Below are 13,539 nucleotides of genomic sequence, written 5' to 3' on the forward strand. Positions count from 1 at the left end.
GAAATACGTTGACAAAATTATCGCCTCACTACTGTGCTCATTCTCACGATCTGATCGACACACTGAACAGCACAAATAGATGTTTGAAAGTATTCCAAGTCAATTAAATACAGCACCATCAAAGTGAGACTTTTGTTCACTATGTGAAGGGAGGCATGAGCAGAATCCAACAGTCTTTGTTGCCACGTTCCATACCAGCCGTTGAGACGCTGTGTCCTGCAGCTCCCAAGGAAAACTTCCAACCGCCGCTTTGTTTAAAAGAGACACGCCTTCATGTATACATCGCGCCTTTGACCGAGTCGGTTGCAGGACGAGGGTGGGAGCTGTTACGGCTCTGAGGACCACATAAAGCTACACATTCATGGCAGTGACGAAGGTCGAATGTTTGCGTCTCTCTACCGTCTCTTTCTGCTGTGTTCTTGCTGGGCTGCTGAGCCGAATAAAGAAAAGATACAACTTCTCAAAAGCCGAAGTGAATACCTAACTCAATTCCTAACTTAACCATAGGCAGTATTAAATAGCGGAAATTTACAATAAAGATCATTTACAGAGACTTGTAAGCCACCGCTTCTCATTGACACTCTCACCCCTAATGGCAGTGAGGATTCTTACTCGCATGCTACTTTTTTCACGAATGCACCTAAAATTTTGGGTGCAATGAACTCCCTTGTATAAGACAGCTTAAAATTCTGATTTCTTTACGAACGAGTTAACGTGTTGCGCTTGTGATGACGAGCACAAAAGCGCAAAAACAAAAACTAGGAAAAGATTGAAAATATGTTTAAAGTTGGTTGGAGGTCGATAAGTACTCTCATAATCCAACACAGGGTGCTAGTCATCTCGGTAATGTTAGCTCTCTTTTAAGGAAACTTACTTTTTTACGTCTCATTGTTTATGTAATACAATGATATAGTTTTGCAGGTACATTCAGTGGTATACTTTGATATAACCTGTAATGTGCTATGAATATAGTTAGTAGTAAAGAAGACATATATCAAAACCTAACGTCTCACTCGGTAGGTCCTCATCCATCTCAGTGTCTGTGACGTCTTGAACTAAATTTCGTACAATGATATAATTTGCCGGGTACAATCAGTGTTGTATGTCGATGCTGTCAATGAAATGTGTTGCAGTTAGAGACAAAGAAGTACTAGTTAAAAAGTCCTGCGTGATACAAGCGTGGACAGCGAGGAAGCAGTAATCAACATTTTTCCTTTCCTCATTTTTCCTGCCAGCGAGGAAAAGCTTCGGAAGGGTTCGAAATTATGTGTGAGGTTTGTCCCAAGTCGCCAAGAGCTCTCGTTCTCAAATACTGGATGAATATAGTACGAATATTTGTGACCTTTTTGATACGCTACTTTTTCATCCGCACCCCTACCCCTTTGAGAGGCAGCTGGTTCTTACTTCCACATTGCTTTTTTTCCAGATTTGGTTCAAGTCGATCAAATGCATTAAGAGGACGTATTGAGCATTCAGACCTACGTACATTTTTATAAGATGTAGAGATATTGACAGAGAAGCAGAAAAATGTAAATTATCTCACTAAAAAATTTGGGAACATTTCTTTTTACTGTACCAAAAGGTTTACGATTCATACCCAAATATCCGTAGTCCGCATCTTCTGTTATCTGTACATCTGCAAACCAAAGGGTATTATCTTATTAATGACATAAATGGTATATTCTATATGGATTAATAGTACTGTTTTATTGGCGAAACCTATATTGTGACAAGGACTATCAATATGGCATGTTATTGTCGACAGCTTTAACATACAAGATACCTGTCGTCTTGGTCTTGCATGTTATTATTTCACGTACACATATCGATATTCATATTAAAATTGCCATAGACTGTTGTTTTATTACGAAATTACGTAAAGTATTCTTCTGGTACACTCATGTTGCTATAGATGCCATATAGGAAGCTTGCTGAAGCCTTTGGCGTCCTTGTTCTCTCAGTGCTGTTGAAATCCACGTGGTAGACGCCGAACTTCGGTCTGTAAAAGTGGAAGAAATGAGAAAAATATCTACAGACTCACTACCAAAGTATTACAGGATTAGTCACAACACTGTATGTCAACACAGTAATAAAACAGTCTGTCTCTGAATGAAGAATCTTCCTGAAAGCTTAGTATAAACTGAAACAGGAAAAAAGTATCTTACTCAGTGATAGACGAGCCGATAAGAAGGGGGAGAAAATAGAATACTCAGCAAAGGGAGCAGTTAAATGAAGATCGCACTTTGACTGCATTGGTGACATTTTGCCTCAAGCACGTGGCAACAGATATATGTTCTAAAAAACAAATGAAGGAAGATAGGGGAGGTAACACTTCAAACTTACCTCCTTCTCGAGTAACAAAACAAATTTCTTTATTGCATTCGGTATATCACGTAACAGAGGCTTACCTGAAACCAGAATTCCACTCCAAGTTGTCGAGAAGGCTCCAAGTTGTATATCCAATTACATTGGCCCCATCTTCATTGATAGCTTTCAGTAATTCTGCCAAGTATTGCTGATAAGAGAAAATGTTCTTTGAGACAAAAAATCACTCTGATTATTCGAAGAAATCATTCGTATCGTTCATAAAATACAGAACAGAGGAAGAAAAACTCGTTAAAATATTGACACATAAATTATGGTTTTTTAAATACGTTGTAACAATTTTAGGGGAATTTCGTACACAAGGATAGTCGTCATATTTGTGCTAAATTCTATTTATTTGATTCCTAGGAACTACTTACAACCTTTTCGACGTGATCTGCGAGCTTTATTGCGATAATAAAGGCGCATAGTGAGCAATGCGACAACTGTCCGGCTTATACAGTGAAGACCCAAAGAAACTGGCACACCTTCCTAATATCGTGTAGGGCCAACGCGAGCACACAGATGTACCGCAACACGACGTGGCACGGACTTGACTAATGTCTGAGGCTGTGCTGGAGGTAATTGCCACCATCAATACTTGATTGCTGTCCATAAATCCGTAAGAGTACGAGGGGCTGGAGGTCTCTTCTGAACCGGAGGTTACAACGCATCTCAGATGAATAATGTCATGTCTGGGGAGTATGGAGGCCGGCGGAAGTGCTTAAACTTAGAAGAGTGTCCCTGTAGCCACTCTGTAGCAATTCTGAAGGTGTGGGACATCGCATTGTCCAGGTGGAACTGCCCAACGCTCAATGGACATGAATGGATTCAGAAGATCAGGCAGGATGCTTAATTACGTGTCACCTGTCAAGAGTCGTATCTAGGCTGCACTCGCCTCACACCATTACGGAGCTTCCACCAGCTTGAACAGTCCCTGGATGCCATGCAGAGTCCATGGATTTCTGTGGTAGTGTCCATACCCGTACACGTCCATCCGCTTGATAGAATTTGAAAGACTCGTCCGACCAGGCAACATGTCATCAACAGTCCAACGTCAGTGCTGACGGGCCCAGGCGAGGCGTAAAGCTTTGTGTCGTGCAGTCAAGAGTACACGAGTGGGCCTTCGGCTCCGAAAGTCCGTATCGATGCTGTATCGCTGTATGGATCTCACGCTGACGCTTGTTGGTGGCCCACAATTGAAATCGGCAGGAATTTGCGGAAGGGCTACATTTCTGTCACGCCGAAACATTCTCTTCAGTTGTCATTGGTCCCGTTCTTGCAGGATCTTTTTCCGACCGCGATTCCTAATATTCACACTACACTCGTGAAATGGTCGTACGGGAAAATCCCCACTTTCTCGCTAACTCGGAAATGTCCCATTGCTCATACGCCGATTATAACACCACATTCAAACTCACAGAAATCTTGATAACCTGCCATTGTAGCAGCAGTAACAGATTTAACTGCTGCGATGGACACTTGTTGTCTTACATAGGCGTCGCCGTTTTCCGCCTGTTATCTCTGCATTTGAATACGCATGCCTATACGAGTTTCTTTGGCGTTTCTGTGTAACTTGACAGAGTTGACTAACACTGATTAGGACAGGAGATCCGGTGACTGGATACGTAATAAGACATCAGGTAGTAACCTCCACAGTACTAGATGGGATCTAAACGGTACTAAAACGTACAGGAAGGCTATCCTGAAATAAACACAACTAATAATGAGGACTTTGAGTATGAGAACTACACTAAGCGAAGAGTTTGGAACAAGAGGAGAAGACCAACGTTAGATAAATTTAAAGAAAGTAAAAATTTAGAGCTGTAATTTCCAAGACAGATTACGATTTAACGTCGATGGTGAGATAGTTATTGACGTAGGACATGCCCTCATTATGGAAGGATAGGAAGGGAATTTGTTCGTGTCGTTTGTGAAGTTTTTACTTTCAGTGAGTTAGGAAAATCACGGAAAACCTAACTACGCATGGTTAGGACGGGAATTTAAAAATTAAAAATAGGGTACTTCAGATACATCAACGACACCCAGTTAACGATATTACGGAAAACCCATAGCACAACCACAAGGGAGTAATTAAAAAGTGTTGGAGTAGGTGAAACGATGAGTGATATACATTTACTACATTTAACTACTGCGCCACTTTGCTCGCTAATAAAATGAAACGTTTTTGACGTTTCTTACTCATTGAATCATACCTACACCTTTAATTTTTGTGTCTTTCGTTTTGGATTATATTGTGTTCTTTCGTAAGGCACTCGAAAACTGGCAAGTTGTATGTGAATATTCCATACTTACCCCGTAATAACTGATACGTGTTTCATCTTCGAGTCCCCCAAAATCGGGATAGCCGTTCTCCGTGATGAAAATAGGGTAGTTCGGATATCTCGATGACACCCAGTTAACAATATTACGGAAACCCCATGGCACAACCTGAAGGGAGTAAATAAAAAGTGTTAGATTATGTGAACTGATGATTGATGTACATGTACTACATTTAACTACTAGCCTAAACATAATGACCATTCCATTAAAGATAAAAATCAAACCTTGTGGTATGAACAACGTGGAAACCGCAAGTATGGTTCAGAAAAAAACTCCAAAGATTTTACGAGGCCTCTTGACATATGAAAGCGATGCGTCTGTTCATAAGTCGAATTCGGGCATTTCCTACTTGCTTAATACGTGCAATGCCTTAACCGACATAAGGTTAAAATTTGGGAGCTTTATTTCTTTACTGAAATTTATTTCAATACATTTATGCGCCGGACACCACTTTGTAAGAAGCACATATAAGTAGAAAAAACAGCAGTTTGCTTGCCTTTCAGCATTAAATATGAAACATGAATTTATCAAAGAATCCTAGTAAGATATGAAATAAAACAAAGATTTGCATGTTTCCTCAACATAAGGCTGAATCTGATAAGTGGGATTAAAATACCAGCAGTAAATAAGTTAACAAAAACACAAAAGAAGTTGGAATATTTGTAGCGGGAGTTTTAATTGGATTTCCATTGTTACGTACATCCTCCAGCATCTCTAATTATAAGGCTCTGTTACACAACTAAATTACTTGTGCGTCTGCTGCCAGTAAACAGTTTTTCTACACTATGCTCGCGCAACAATTGACGAATTTGTGATGGAACAGATACAGGTCGTAGTAGGTAAGTGACGCCTAAGTGTATGATTATTAACATAGTGCAGAATTGGTGTGCCTGACTATTAACATAGTGTAGACGTGGTAGATAGCTGTAGGTTCCAAAAAACTAAAAATAATTTTCGGGAGAGGGGGGGTGGGATGCGGAATTGTCTTCTGACTGAACAGAAACGGCACACCTCGATTTTCTGTTTTGGGGCAACTTCCGCAGTTATTTGTTTTATATAATCTAATCTCTTCGGCCAACTACAAGTTTTCTCTTTGCGTTTCCATCCACTATTATGGAATTATTTCGTAATATCGTAAAACATATCCTCCCTACTTCTAGCTCATATACTTTTTTACACTATTTATCTTGCTTATATGCTGAAAACTCTTTATTCCTTGTTGCCTTCTACGGCCTCTTAATTTTTAAAGTCCTTTCGTTTTCTGTCTTTCTTGATTTTCACTTCAATGTAGCGCCGCACTCTATACGCAAATTCTTTCCAAATTTTGGAGTATTTTTGACACTACAATTGCTTTGGCGAGAAGTGCTCCCTTCACCTCTGCTATTCTGCTTACATTTTTTCCTCCCTTCTTGTTTTCTGGTCTGCTTAAAGTATGTCTTCCTTGTTTTCAGAACCTCAGTTCTGACGTCCAGTTACTCGCTAATCTCATACCTGCCGTTTCCCAAAGCTGTTTTCTTTCTTTGGTTTGCTCCTAATTCGTCGACTGTACCAGTACGCTGTTTATTACATACAACAGGTCATATTTCTCACATTCATACTTGACGCTTTTGTCGTCAGATAATCTTATTAATGATATCCTCATCCTATATTTTCATCAGTCTTTTTTTAAAAATAGTCTTCTATTTTCCTCAGTACTTCACCGAGATTCTAGTTAAAAACAGAGAAGAAATTATACTGGTGGTCATTAAATTTGGAATGCCGAAAAGTGTATCAAATAGTTAAATTTTACGTATTATGTGTTTGCAGTATATTATAAGGGCAGTAATCTGAAAACGAGACAGAATGAAGAAAAGTAAGTAGACTGTTTATCATTTCAGAGGTAACCGCCGTAACTGTGAATACATTTACCCCACTGTTAAACAAGTCTGTCAGTGCCTTCATGGAAAAATGTCTTCGGCTGCCAATGGAAGCATGGTCGTACGCAGTCGTTCACCTCTTCACCGAAGCAAACAGACGGCCTCGAATATCTTCCTTGACGTCTCCAAAAATATGGAACTTGCATCGGGAGAGATCGGGACTGTATGGAAGATGTTTAAGGACTTCCCAGCAAAACTCCTGCAACGTACTAAAATTAACTGTGGTAGCAAGTGGTTGGGCGTTTTATTCGAAGTTTGTTTCGACTACTGTGTAGAAGTTCCGCAGGGAAGCCCTAACATACTCCATTAAGTCACAATCTCTCACACATGCGATTTCAGTATTTTTGGGGTAATGCAGAAAGACATTCATAGTCACTGATTTGCTTTGGACGGAGAAGTGGACACATGGGTAAGATCGTAGTTTCGTAGGCAACCGAAAACATTTTTGCACGAAGGTACTTACCGTCTTGTCTCACAGTGGTATAAATGCACTAACAGCTGTGGCGATTGCTTTTTAAATAATTCATAGATTGTTTTTCAATCTTTTCGTTTTCATTTGACTATCCCTTAAAAGAGAAAATGATCAAACTTTTAGGTGGTTCTGGGGTGTAGAGTACGTTGTTGTTGTCTTCAGTCCTGAGACTGGTTTGATGCAGCTCTCCATGCTACTCTATCCTGTGCAAGCTTCTTCATCTCCCAGTACCTACTGCAACCTACATCCTTCTGAATCTGCTTAGTGTATTCATCTCTTGGTCTCCCTCTACGATTTTTACCCTCCACGCTGCCCTCCAATGCTAAATTTGTGATCCCTTGATGCCTCAAAACATGTCCTACCAACCGATCCATTCTTCTAGTCAAGTTGTGCCACAAACTTCTCTTCTCACCAATCCTATTCAATACCTCCTCATTAGTTACGTGATCTACCCATCTAATCTTCAGCATTCTTCTGTAGCACCACATTTCGAAAGCTTCTATTCTCTTCTTGTCCAAACTAGCTATCGCCCGTGTTTCACTTCCATACATGGCTACACTCCAAACAAATACTTTCAGAAACGACTTCCTGATACGTAAATCTATATTCGATGTTAACAAATTTCTCTTCTTCAGAAACGCTTTCCTTGCCATTGCCAGTCTACATTTTATATCCTCTCTACTTCGACCATCATCTGTTATTTTACTTCCTAAATAGCAAAACTCCTTTACTACTTTAAGTGTCTCATTTCCTTATCTAATTCCCTCAGCATCACCCGATTTAATTTGACTACATTCCATTATCCTCGTTTTGCTTTTGTTGATGTTCATCTTATATCCTCTTTTCAAAACACTGTCCATTCCGTTCAACTGCTCTTCCAAGTCCTTTGCCGTCTCTGACAGAATTACAATGTCATCAGCGAACCTCAAAGTTTTTACTTCTTCTCCATGAATTTTAATACCTACTCCAAATTTTTCTTTTGTTTCCTTCACTGCTTGCTCAATATACAGATTGAACAACATCGGGGAGAGGCTACAACCCTGTCTCACTCCTTTCCCAACCACTGCTTCCCTTTCACGTCCCACGAATCTTATAACTGCCATCTGGTTTCTGTACAAATTGTAAATAGCCTTTCGCTCCCTGTATTTTACCCCTGCCAACTTTAGAATTGGAAAGAGAGTATTCCAGTCAACATTGTCAAAAGCTTTCTCTAAGTCTACAAATGCTAGAAACGTAGGTTTGCCTTTTCTTAATCTTTCTTCTAAGATAAGTCGTAAGGTCAATATTGCCTCAAGTGTTCCAACATTTCTACGGAATCCAAACTGATCCTTCCCGAGTTCCGCATCTACCAGTTTTTCCATTCGTCTGTAAAGAATTCGTGTTAGTATTTTGCAGCTGTTAATGCGAAGTATTTGCACCTCTGGCAGTAACAGCTTCTCTAACGTAGCTGGGTATCGTGTCAAACAATGGTCTCATGACAGATGAATCTTTCCATGCTGCCTCCACGCCAAAAGTCATCAATAGTTGTCGCTGCAAATTGGTGGCGTGCCAGTGTTTAAACAATACATTAGCAGATAGAACATAACTCTGACGAAGTTTTGCCGAGACTGCGACCACTGCCACAGTGAGATTTCGATAGAGCGTAAGCAAGGGTGAGACTTTTTGTTTATTATTTGGGTGAGGGCACGGGCAGAAACCAAAACTCTTTGAAGCCACGCTTCATTTCAGCCGTTTAAATGCTGTGCCTTGCAGATACCACGGAAAACTTCCAACATCCGCTTTCCTTAAAGAAGACGTTCCTCCATGTAGCGATAGCTCCTTTGCAGGAGGGCTCTCTAGCAACTGAGGGGATTGCATCCCATCACGTTAACATTGCCTGCCCGTCAGTTGAAGGGTGAGGTCGAACGCTTGCATCCCTGCACCGTCTCTCTCTGATAGGCTACTGTGCCGAATAAACAGAAAAATACAGCTTCCCAAAAACCGAGGTGAACAGCTAATTCAATTGCCAGTTTGACCATAGGCAACACGTGGAATTACAAGTGCATCGATTCTGGTGGCACATATCATTGATCTACCTTCCTGTTCACGACGCGTCCCAATCCTGTTGTACCACTTTCAGCTATGGTTGACCTTATTAAATTTTCGTCCGATCAGTTGATAGCGAAACTCACCCTGAGCCATATTAAGCTACTGCCAGGCCAAGTAAAGTTGATTATTCGCTGAACACCAGAGTCGCGTTCCAATGATGGTGAGCCACCCACGACTGCAGACTTCACGAGACTTGTTGAGTATGAATTCAGTCCAAAGAAATCAGAAGAACCTGTAAATAATACATCAAGATTTACGATTTACTGTCCAGAGGAATGTTTATATGTGAGCTAGTATTTGTTTTCTCGTAGAAATAGTAAGCAGCCATTCAGTTGCGAAATAGGTTTATTGAAACCTCTTTACCATGATTTCAACGTTTAGAAAAACGTATTCTTCAGGAGAAAATATAGACAACTGGAAAGGCATCCGCATAAGAGTGGTTCCACAAAACAACCGTTGTTGAGATACAACACATTTTCTGTAGCAGTTTATCATTGTCTAGGAACACTGACATCTCTAAACGCTAAAGTAGGTGTTCGAAATGTTGTCCGCGCGTCTGAATGCAACATTAAACTCGTCTCTTCAATGAACTGCGGATCCTCTCAGGTAGTCCTGAGGAAATCTGTAAATTCTGGAAGGCTGCTGCAGTCCACAAGCGTTATTCCTCAGAGACCAGACCTCGGAAGCATAGACCAGGCTTTTGACATGACCTCGTACACAGAAATCCATGGGACTTAAATTCCGTAACCTTGGAGGCCATGGCAAAGGCCCTCCTCTACCTACCCAAGTTGACCATAAGTCGTAGTTAGAAGCCAGCGCACTCGTAAATGAAAACACATGTTCAGGCGCTGGTTCAGTCGGATAACATCATGTATATGTGGAGGAACAGCCCTCAAAATCAGCATGTACTGCTGTCCAGTTAGTCTCTCTGGTAGGAAGTGTGGCCCAATTATGCAGTCTCCGAGCAGATCTGCCCAGAAGTTCAAGGAATAACGCTGCTAATGTTGTGATACGTGCACTGCATTAGGATTGACGTCAGCCAAAATGTTACGGCTACGGTAGTTAAAAATACCGTCACAGATAAATCGAGCCTCATCAGTGAACACAATACTGTTTGTATTGTATTGTGTTGTATTGTATGTTAACCGGGGGCCTAGAAACGACGGAGAGGCTCCGTCTCCGCCGCAGCCACAGTGATCGACAACCCCATGACGACTACCATGGTCCACTTCATCGCTCCACCGCTCCACACCGAACCAGTCTTTCAATGTTATTGTGCGGTTCGGCCCCCGGTGGATTCCCCCCCCCCCCCCACTCTCCCCCTCCCCTCCCAGGGAACGTCCCATACCAGACGAATTTATCCCCTATGTTTAAGTGGTAGAGTAATGGCGGTGTAAGAGTACGTGAAGAAGTTGTTTGCCCAGCAATCGCCGACATAGTGTAGTTGAGGCAAAATAAGAGGAATCAGCACGCATTCGCCGAGGCAGTTGGAAAACCGCCTAAAAACCATCCACAGACTAGCCGGCTCACCAAGTCTGCCAGGCGGATTCGTGCAAGGGACGAGGCGCTCCTTCCCAGTCCGGAAAGCCGTGCGTTAGATCGCACAGCAAACCGGGCAGTCAGAATACCACATACAAACAGGGAATACAGTATACACCGTTGTTGCACACATTGGCAGAAATTTCTCTGGGAGAGAAGTCTGCATTGTTGGGTGCTTGCACTCGCTTGGGATGATATGGATAGAGTACTTGCCAACGTAACATCCGCCACACACTGTTATGACTCAGGACAAGGTCTTGGGTACCAAAACTCCTTGTTTAAGTACTCAGACTTTTGTGTACAATGCGTAAGACACTTTCCTCACCAACGGGTGTTATTTGTCTGGGTCGAATTTCTTGTACGTTGTGAGGGAAACTCCCGGTTTCTTTAACGCGCTGATGTAACCGGCTAAACGTACGGCTGTGGGGCTGCCTGCAGAGAGGAAGATCTTCTTCATACACTCGTTCAGCTTCAAGGGCGTTGGCATTCGCCTTACCATACATGATGTGCATGCCAGCCTACTCTTCATTGGTGTAACATCTGTCCATGGTGCCTTCACATTTGTAACTGATTGTGAGGCCGGTAAGAAACAGTGCACGGAGGGCGAAAGGGAAGTATTTGTGCATGCGTAAAGGAACAGGTAGCCGATCCCAAACCTTGAGATAACAACGTAAATACCTTTAGCTACATTTGGTCTGTACTTCCCATGTGTGAATTATTGACCATTACTTCTCATCACTCGGTACGTATTACTGATACTTTTCGGCAGTTTTTGTATTTTAATGTACCTCTGCCGCAAATGATATCCAGATGTCTGTATTTCCTTCTGAAGACGACGTTTTTACAAACGTTGAAACCATGGTAAAGAGAGTTTAATAAACCTTCCAATTTGCAACTGATTGGCTGTTTGCTATTTCGAAAACGAGACTTCATTCTAAGTTACTGCTCCAGCCATGTACAAAAGTTTAGGTAATCTTTATTTAAATTATGTAACAATCTGAAGGGTTATATGTATGACTCAAATACGTGCACACCAGATGGGATATTACACACGATGTGAATACAATGCTCCTAATTACTCTGTTGTATACTCTCCACACATCAGGTGCCTTGTACGAGCAGGAGTTCGCAAATAGATAATTCTGAAGTAGGAAGCCAACGGATGGAATTGAATACGAGGCAGTATGAGGAGTTGAATGAGCAGAATATTTCTGGGACCAATATGTAAACTGCTATCCTGTAATTAATCATTCTTTATGTGCCCATAGAGCAAATTCAAAGCTTCTGAGCAGTCTCTTACTAAACTTTGCTGGGCTAATTTTATGGCACAAGTGTTTACAACATCTGTGATAAATTCAGTGCATCTCGTACAACTTGAATATCCGATAGTTTATCAATGGGATGCTGTCTGTGAGATTGTATTGTACAACTAAACTTAGAAAGAAAACCTGGAAGGATACATCATGAAACAAAGTAACTTGCATTCCCAATACAAGAATCGTGAGGCTGTTTTATGACTGATTGTTCGACACAGTCATTCTGCCACAATAAACACATGATAGTTAATGTTGTATAAATGTATTGACAATGTATGTGGCACAGACAATGTACTGTAAAAGAGTAAGTTGTGATTTAAGCAGAGGAGGAATGTAATAGAAGTGAAGAAAGAAATTTGTAAATGTTTAATAAATGCAGTTCATTGTTGTGGATAGAAGAGATCGGTGAACAAAGGTCTCACCAAGGTTTTCAACATGAAGTTTAGCATACCGAAGAATTAGAAGAGCTAGTTTTGTATATGTTGTCCAAGCTTACCATGACCTTCCATAAGGTCATTTCATATTTTGATGTTTTTTGGAACAGCACATGACTATGGGGAATGGAGTATCTTATAAAAACACCAGCCTACTATCGTACCACACTAGACATTGGAATTGCAAATTTTCGTTCAGTGCTGATATGGTCATGTAGGAATGTGGGATCCAGGTGACCCAATGGAGAACGCCCACTGAGCCATGTCTCAGGCTCTGTACCATGAGCACCCTCTGCCGCAGCAATACAGGAGGGCTGGCGGCAGCCACATATCTTACTTTGGGTCAGCACCACTTTGCTATGGGTCACTGCGCAGAAGCAGCACAGTCACAGCCCCAACTCCAGTTGCTTGTGCCTCATCATCTGTTTCTTGCTGGATTATTTGTAATCACTCTTCATTCGCTTTGAAAAATACTAGATAAGTATATCTTCTGTTTGTTGTGTTAACTTGTTCACTAATAATTTCTGCTCCTGACAAGCTGTCCTTCGACGGCACTCTGTAACCCACCTCTCCTTACCATTGTTTGCAAAATCGCTCACAACAGCGATGCCTCATGTGTTCCACAAAAGGACAGAAACATCCTGGGAAATAAAACTTTGTAGTATTTGGCACTCATATTTCCGAAAGCTTAATGAACCATCTAAGAAGGAGACTTTAACAAGTGCTCTAAGAAAAATGAAGGCCTCTAGTAGGATTGATAGAGATAGATACATAGATTCCAAACGTTATGGGAGACCTGCATAGTTAATATTATTCAAATCTAATATTGGAACTAGTATTGCATTGACAGGGAAAGAGTTGTACAGAATTGAAATCATCAAGAACAACATGAGTCAGAAAGTGACAAAGACTGATTGTAACAAGTGTTTAGGTAATACACACAAACTAAGGAAACAGTCATATAATCTTATAACAAGGACATCAGAGTTATAAGTCAACAGTCCAGATAATAAATCTGTGCCCAATGGGATAGATTGGAGCAATTAAATACAATAAATTTTATATTC

The 13,539-nt window shown here is 41.1% G+C and overlaps 1 protein-coding gene across 1 annotated transcript in view; it reads right to left on the minus strand.

Moving 5' to 3' along the window:
- Nucleotides 1-1,681: 1,681 nt before the first annotated feature.
- The window catches only part of LOC126281472 (myrosinase 1-like), a 37,543-nt gene continuing 25,685 nt past the window's right edge, over nt 1,682-13,539 (minus strand). Inside the window, exons 8-11 of the mRNA XM_049980468.1 lie at nt 9,267-9,415; nt 4,681-4,815; nt 2,409-2,515; nt 1,682-1,999 (exon numbers count right to left, since the gene is read on the minus strand). Coding sequence (XP_049836425.1) covers nt 1,873-1,999; nt 2,409-2,515; nt 4,681-4,815; nt 9,267-9,415 — 518 coding nt within the window. The 3' untranslated portion in view covers nt 1,682-1,872. The remainder of the gene's footprint in view (nt 2,000-2,408; nt 2,516-4,680; nt 4,816-9,266; nt 9,416-13,539) is intronic.

This window comes from Schistocerca gregaria, chromosome 7 (assembly GCF_023897955.1).
Source record: "Schistocerca gregaria isolate iqSchGreg1 chromosome 7, iqSchGreg1.2, whole genome shotgun sequence".
Lineage (NCBI taxonomy): Eukaryota > Metazoa > Arthropoda > Insecta > Orthoptera > Acrididae > Schistocerca > Schistocerca gregaria.